This window comes from Glossina fuscipes, unplaced genomic scaffold (genome assembly GCF_014805625.2).
Source record: "Glossina fuscipes isolate IAEA_lab_2018 unplaced genomic scaffold, Yale_Gfus_2 64428, whole genome shotgun sequence".
Classification (NCBI taxonomy): domain Eukaryota; kingdom Metazoa; phylum Arthropoda; class Insecta; order Diptera; family Glossinidae; genus Glossina; species Glossina fuscipes.
In genome coordinates, this window is record NW_024003966.1 from 7636 (window position 1) to 15291 (window position 7656).

General features: G+C 33.5%; 2 protein-coding genes across 2 annotated transcripts; one reads left to right on the top strand and one right to left on the bottom strand.

Annotated features, from left to right (window-relative positions):
• Nucleotides 1–246: 246 nt before the first annotated feature.
• Nucleotides 247–2224, bottom strand: LOC119643821 (cryptochrome-2-like). The gene is made up of 2 exons (XM_038043329.1): nt 1395–2224; nt 247–1333 (listed from the first exon to the last, which is right to left on the bottom strand). Exons 1-2 carry the CDS (start codon nt 2056–2058, stop codon nt 393–395), a joined length of 1605 nt encoding a protein of 534 aa, XP_037899257.1. The 5' UTR covers nt 2059–2224; the 3' UTR covers nt 247–392.
• Nucleotides 2225–2989: 765 nt separating this feature from the next.
• Nucleotides 2990–4617, top strand: LOC119643822. The gene is made up of 2 exons (XM_038043330.1): nt 2990–3382; nt 3488–4617. Exons 1-2 carry the CDS (start codon nt 3330–3332, stop codon nt 3975–3977), a joined length of 543 nt encoding a protein of 180 aa, XP_037899258.1. The 5' UTR covers nt 2990–3329; the 3' UTR covers nt 3978–4617.
• Nucleotides 4618–7656: the final 3039 nt, after the last annotated feature.

The window sequence follows — 7656 nt, forward strand, 5'->3', positions numbered from 1 at the left end:
ACATTTATTTTGGATTAATTCCTGTTGAATCTTATTATATTTTAAAAAACATCTAAACGAACAAAAAATATGTATAAATATTGTCCATTTCTTTAATAAACAAATATTGGAAAAATTGTTTCATTCATTTTGCTCTAGAAATCTTCTGTGAACTTCCCGACATCGGAAGCATATAACAACCAAGTTGGTTACTCTTTATATATTCGATCGATATTCTAAATTTTCAATTCTTAAGTGTCACGGCTTCATTTGCAGTTATCAAATTCTTCCGGCCTACTTCCAAACATGTAAACTGACAAATGGACTACTTGGAATTGGAAATTTTATTTTTAACAAAATATTATAAAAAGATAACAAATTCATACGCTTACTAAAGCTACTTAAGTGCACTTTTAAACTTTCTTCATTTTCGCTGACTGTTTTGAACTCGTCTTGTTTTTCCTTTTTCTTGCTTCATCCGCGTTGTCTTCTTCAGATTTTCCGGTTCGAACTTCGCGATTTACTTTATAAGCGGCCGACATGCGTTTTATATTCTCTTTATGTTCTACCTCATGATTTACTATACGATGAGGATAATCGGAACCTAATACGCAGCCATATTCACGTTGATCCGCTAAAGAGACCTTCCATGGTTCATAAATTTTGTCGCCAGGATATTGGGCTAATTCAGGCACATATTTTCTTATATAGCTACCAGAGCGATCAGTTTTCTTTCCAAAAGCTACAGGACTGTAGACATGAAAGTACTTATAAAAGAACGCTGACGCCGACAGCCACATCCAATTACCAGCGTTTAAAGCCCAATCTTGATCTAATAAAAGTTCTTCAAAGACCTTCTCTCCTTCCTCCCATGAAATCCAAAGATCACCACGTGTTAAAAAACAAGCGACAGCATGACGCGCTAAATGATGAATCCAACCTTCGTGACGCAATTGACGCATGCATGCATCAATGAATGGATAACCTGTACGACCGAAAGTCCACGCGTCAAGATGAGCCGCATTTGAAAGCCACGGGATTTGCAAACAAAAAGAATTGCCCATCATACGATCAAAATTTGGCTCATATGTAGCGGCAGTGTAAAAAAATTCACGCCACATCAATTGTCCCATTAGAGAGGCCGGAGGTTTCGTATGATTAGGACAACGTTTTAAGATATCTGTAAGACGTTGGCAAAAATATCGCGAGCTTAAGCAACCAAAACTCAAGTAAGGGCTAAGGGCAGTCGTACTCGGTTCCAAAGAATTCGGCTTAGTATTAGGTTTTTCAAATTCAATTATCCACTTTTCGTCAGCGAGTACTTCATTCAAACGTTTCAGAGCCTCTGTTTCACCTATAAGAAAGATATGAAATTAGAAGAAAGAAGGCCAAACATATTCAAACAGAATTCCTACCGCCTTTAAATTTGTTAACACCTAACTCTTCTTTGGTCTTCACTAATTCATCTAACAAAGGAATGTCGTAACATTTTATATCTTCTTTTTCATGAAAATCTTTTTCAGGTTTATTTAAATTTCTTAAACTTTTAGGTTTTTCCAAAGGTTTCGATTGCTCTAATGTTTTCACAAGCTCCATAAATTTTTGATAAGTCAAAGGAGCCTTATCCTCATTAATCCGCATAATTGAATGAGGATCATAAATAGTATGTGAATAGTGTGTTTTCACCGTCACATTACTCGCTTTTGCCATTTCTTTTACGGCCGCGCCATATTTAAGAGCATATGGTTCGATATCTTCTTCGAATGTCAAAACCTCTACATGCCATTCCTTGAACAAGCGTGCAAACACAGTGCTTGGCGACCCACGGATCACATATAAACGACTACCTAAAGCCTCTAATTGACTATGCAAATCTTCTAATGATTCTTGTAAGAAACGCCAACGATTTGCGCCAATCTTTGTCCATTCTGTAACCGTAGAGTCCAATATATATATTGGCCTGATGCTATAACTGCTGGGATACGCCCGTGCCTGTTCAAATACGTCAGTGAGGGCAGGGTTATCGTGAACTCTTAGTCCTTTACGAAACCAGTGGACCAGAGATGGTTTCCCACTCATTCCTAAGCTGTTGAACAAAGAAAGACGCGATAAAAGAAAAACAGTCGCGACTTGAGCTAACTTTGTAAATATATTTTTTCTTATTTTGTATGCCCAGTTAGAGTGGACTAAACTAAAAATCCGACCGATCTGAAAATGTGCGCTTCTTTTTGACTTGCTTCAAGCACGAAACAAAACAGAACACACACATGCATGCTTCGCTAAAACTAATCATATGTTTACACAGCCGTTAATGAAATGCAGAATTAATAAAGCGAAATAATTCTTTAAAAATACTTTTTCTAACAAAGTAAACTTATAATAAAACGAGAAAAAATCCCACTGTATAGAAATAGGCAGCAATTCACTCATTTCATAAATTTTTTTTTGTTTTTTAACAAAAGTGTAAATGACCATATTATGTTTGAAGTATAAACCATATGATGTCGTTTTGTTTTCATAAAAACATCCCTGTTTTCTGTGTCAGAAGCAAGCAAATATTTAAAAATTTTGCTAAACATTTGTTTCGACGCACAAGCCAAAACAAGCAAGGAAAAAATTGACCGCAATAAAAATTTGCTTGTTTCACGTTACAAACATATGCTTGAGACAGCTGCTACATAAGAGCTTGTTAGGTATTGCCATCCAATAAACGTATGTCAACCAAAAATTATTGTTTTTAACAACAGTGATAAACACGTATTGCTGCCAAGTCTACTACTTAAAGAAATACACTAATATTATCCTTTAAAAAAATCAAATAATTTCTTCTAATTTTAACTAATCAACGTGTACTACATTTTAAAATAATAAATAAACGTTGCCAAGTGTGTACTTTCACCTTTCTTGTACGTTGTACTCTGTAAATTTGAAAGCGGATATATTGATTTGGTAACTCTAGTTTATTAGAATTTTGGACATTGTGTCTCAAATGAGAATTTTCATAGCCTTTAGTTGTTTTTGCAGGAAAATAGTAACAAATTAATTTGCGCGAGTGAATATTGCTAATAAATAAAAGGCACCTTAATAGAAAATCAATTAAAATTTTTGTAATTCATATGTTCAATTTGGTGAGATTTGCAGCGTAAAATAGTGCGATAAAAAGCGTATAAAATTTTGTCAAATTCTTTTATGCAAATTTGTTGGTAGTGAAAGCAATTGCTAATGTGCAGATGAGAGGAAAAGATTTAGAATAACAAAAAAAAAAAAGAAAATTCTTTTTTTGCTTTTTAATATTTAAAGAAAAAAAAAAAAATTTGATAATTGATAAATAAAAAGAAAAATTAATTAAAATGCGAATGGATTTGCATTTAACACACTGGAGTTTATTGTTTGTTACATTAAGGTAGGTAGTGTAATACCTGAGTTGAATGTAAAAAACAGAAGCATTTCGCTCAATTATTATAAATTGGTATTTTGTATATATTGCTCTCTTTTTATCTCTCTGCAGTTGCTTCCTGTTTTACGTGTTCGCTTCGGAAAGTGCAAAATATGTAAATCAAGCAGCATCTGCAATAAACAATGAAGAAGCCGATGCGCTGGCCGCAGTAGTTAAAGATGTTAATGAAGTTGTCGCTGATGTACTGGGCAATGAAATAAGTTCTGACGAAGCTTCCAATCAAGAGACTATTCCAAATCTTGAAAAGATAGATAAATTATCTCAATCTTCGATATTGATGCGTGAATCCTCAATTACTTCTTCTCCTTTAATGGAGTTGGAAGATCCCCTGAGACCCGTAAAAGTGTCTGTTGATGTTTTGCATAGTGATAGTGCTAACGTAAATAATATACAAAAATTACAAATGAATAATAAAAATGAGGACTCTATAGATAAAGTTGATAAATTACGGACAGCAAATATTGACGATCAGAGCAATGCATTGGAAGTAAATGATAATGCTGAAAAAGCGTTTGAGAGAGATAAAGATGACAGGCGGTAAGTTTAATTTTATTTAAATCTTGGCTAGCGATATCTTTTATCTCAAAATTAGTATTGACGTAAAATGTTATGGAAAATATTTAAAAATTCCTCTTTTTCCGCAAATATAAACATTTTTGAGTTGTGTTAAATAAAAAATGTCATGATCAATCCGATTTTTTAGATATCAGGGGTATAATATATAAGTTACGCTTTCGTCTTTACCCTGCCTTTTTGCTAAATAGTTAAGATATATTTGGAACTTTTTCTGCCCCCCTCTATCCCTCTCTCTATCTCTATCTCTATCTCTCTCCCTCTGCTTGTCTCTCTCTTTCTCCATTTGCCTTTTTATCTAGCATTGGTTATATATCTGAGGCACTTTCCTCCAGAACAGGCCACGTTGCTTTAAAGTTTGCCTCAAAAGTTCACCAATTATCCCTACAACAAGTCGCTAAGCGATTCTATACATTTTCTAACATCCGTTGTTTTTGCTGCGTTGAACTTACCTTCGATTCTTCGATATTGCCACCATTTCCCGTATGTCAAAAGTTTTTCCCAAATTCAAAATGTTTGCACAGGCATCCATTCATAACAAAGTTAAACCCAGCTTAGTTTGATTAATGAGTGTTGGACTACTATTTAAAAGAAAAGAAAATTTATTTGCATGTACACATGTAGATGTTCCTGTGTATATGTATTTAAAATTAAAAACACTAAAAGAAATTTTGAAAGTAAAAACTCTAATAAAAATCACACGATTCGTTAAAGATGACTTGGCGTGGGTTAGTGGTTATTCACGTTCATGTTCATGTCTAGTAACCGCCATAATAATGGCAGTCATCACTAAGGAATCTTAACTGTTTATCAGCTGTCGGAGCTCTATATAATGCCCGAAGAGGCAGACTTACACCGGCATACAGGTACACGGGCAAACACATTTATAGTTTAATGCACATGCAGGCAGAAAGTAAGAAGGCCGTAAACACATTTTTCTATAAATTTAAATAATTTATTGAATCTTTTTTTTGATTTTTTTTTTTTTCGTTTCGTTGTTAAATATAAAATGCAATAAAAAGTTATCGCAATCATATAGATTTGCACCCTTGAGCCACCCATAAAGTAAACGTTCACATACATATATCTACGGCATTGCTTTGCATTATTTTGTAATGCACAAGAAAACATTTCTATGGTTGTTGTCTGTTTTTTCTTTCTTTGGATTACTATACTATGATACGGTATTGTGTGGGGTGTATTATGGCTACTAAGACGGCCGATGTGATCGTTCCTCATCAATTAAATCTAACATAAAACCAAGCACTTCATATATACACACACGTATATACACTTGTTTTTGTCATGGGAAATATTAAAAAAGTAATGCATATAAGATTGAATGCAATTGTTTTGTTGTGACTTGGTCTTTGGTCTTTAGTCTTTAGACTGTTTTTTTTTTTTTTTTATATTCATATATATATATATCTTATTGTTGTTTGTTTTCTTTAATTGTTTATGAACAGGATTATTTTTCTGCGTACGTATGAATGGAAGACAGACAAGATAGTTGCATGAATGAATTATATCATGATTTGCATTTGAATTTCCACTCCATCTGATCTCCTGACTTGATTTCAATTCGTTTTATTTTCTTTTCTTTTTGAGCTCTTATGCATTTCAAATAAATCAGGAAACCTATATATATAGAAATATATATATATATATATATATATATATATATATATATTGGACAATCTAAATACTATTGAGCCTTCCGGAAATCAAAAATCATAGATTAATTTTATTTATTCAAGTTATGTTAATTAATGATATCGATTATGAGGGATAAAAATTTTTTCTACTCCATTTTAAATATACAGTCGGCAGATGAGAATTATCGCCTTTACAAGGGTTTGCATGTTTTTCCTTTTTCCAATAGCTTTTGTAGTCAATCTGTTAGCAAAAGAAAAACTTAACGACTATTAGCACACAACAATGCATACAAACCCATTTGTGTAGCGAGAAGCTCTGTAAAATGTATCAAGCGAACATTGCTGTTTAGGAGAATAATGTATATTAACAATATAACGATTGACTGACGTGGTGTAATTATAACGTCGACACGTATGTTTTATATGAATCAAAAAATTTATTTTTGCTCTCTTTATTAGAGCAATGCGTTGCTAAGAAATCAATAGCTGACGTACTGTTGCTTAATTTAACGCAGAAAATTTATTTCAAAAAATATTATCTTATACGTCATCATCGGCTCTATACTAACTTATTAACGCCTTTGATAAGCGTAATCGTGACAAAGTAGTCGCTTTGATGGGTCAATGTTCTGCGTCGACGGTAGTTTGTCTTCTTCATGGGAGACTTTAGAGCAGACTTTTGTATTAAATTTTAAATAAATGAAAATGAAAATTCTTGAGTCTGCTTTCCAAAAAGCTACAAAAAGATTAAAAAACTGGTAGTGGGTCACTGCCCAGCATTAAATACCTTACACAACTTTGCTTAACGCAGTTATTCATGTAACAATTTTTCAAAAAAGTAAGGCGTTAATACCGACGTCAATATCGTTTGTCTGCCGCGAAAATTGCAACTTTCCGATTGAACATAACAATGCCAGGCGGACAGACGGCGAACAAGCTTAGACTAGGAACAAAATGTTTAAAATTCTGACCACTTTAAGAATTATTCTTAGAGAGATAAGCCCAAAGAAGGAAGATTGTTGAACAGATGGTCCATGCAGTCATCGCACATGAGCTTCCCCTAGGGTATTCCGTAGAGTGTTCAGGTGAAGAATGTTACATCACGATGCCCTTGGTATATTTTAGCTGATGCTCACGATGCTTAAGATTATAGAGGGACAAATATACTCGGACTTACATTCAAAACGTAATTTGCAATCTTAGAATGTAATAAGAATCTCGGCTTTCTGTACTTTTACAAATCTTACCCACTATGTAAAGTATCATCATCTATGGGGATAATTCAATTATTAGAATGTTCATTGTGGCCTTTTATCCACACTTATAACAAGATTATTATATTGATGGTCGATGCACAGGCCTTTTGCGAATGTCGCTCGTCATAGTTAGTCAGCCAATATGAACTATCTCATAACGCACTATTCCTGTCCACGCTCCTTTCCGAGCGAATTATAGTTTTTAGAAGAGCATAGATTTTATTTAAAATTCCCAAGAGATCTATTTACATATTACTTTTCAGGAACTTATCTATTCTTATCCGTTTGAACAACACACAAGCAAGCATGTATATTCATAGCGACACTCTTTGTGTGTTTAATGTCATTTTTCGCTAAATGTCAGCTCTCATGATTGACCATTTTTGGTATTTGGATGCTTAGAAAATTGACTAGTTTTCATGCAAACTCAAATCATTAAATATGGAATTTTCGTGACAATACATAAGAAAAGTGAATAATTCTTAAAAATAATTTTATTCATAAAAAAATTTAATATTACGTAGAAACAGCTTAAGGTCCGCTAAACACGTATGTTGCGCTTATTTCTGAGTCTTTATGATTGTGGTCCGTCCTCGCAGGTGGACGATTATCGATTCTTTGAAGCATCCTCCCCCCCATTCATATTTCCTCAAGGCACTAAGCTACGGCACTGCGCGACCAAAAACTTGTCTGATTTCGAAAGTATTCCTTTGCTTCAAAAATATTATACTTTTTT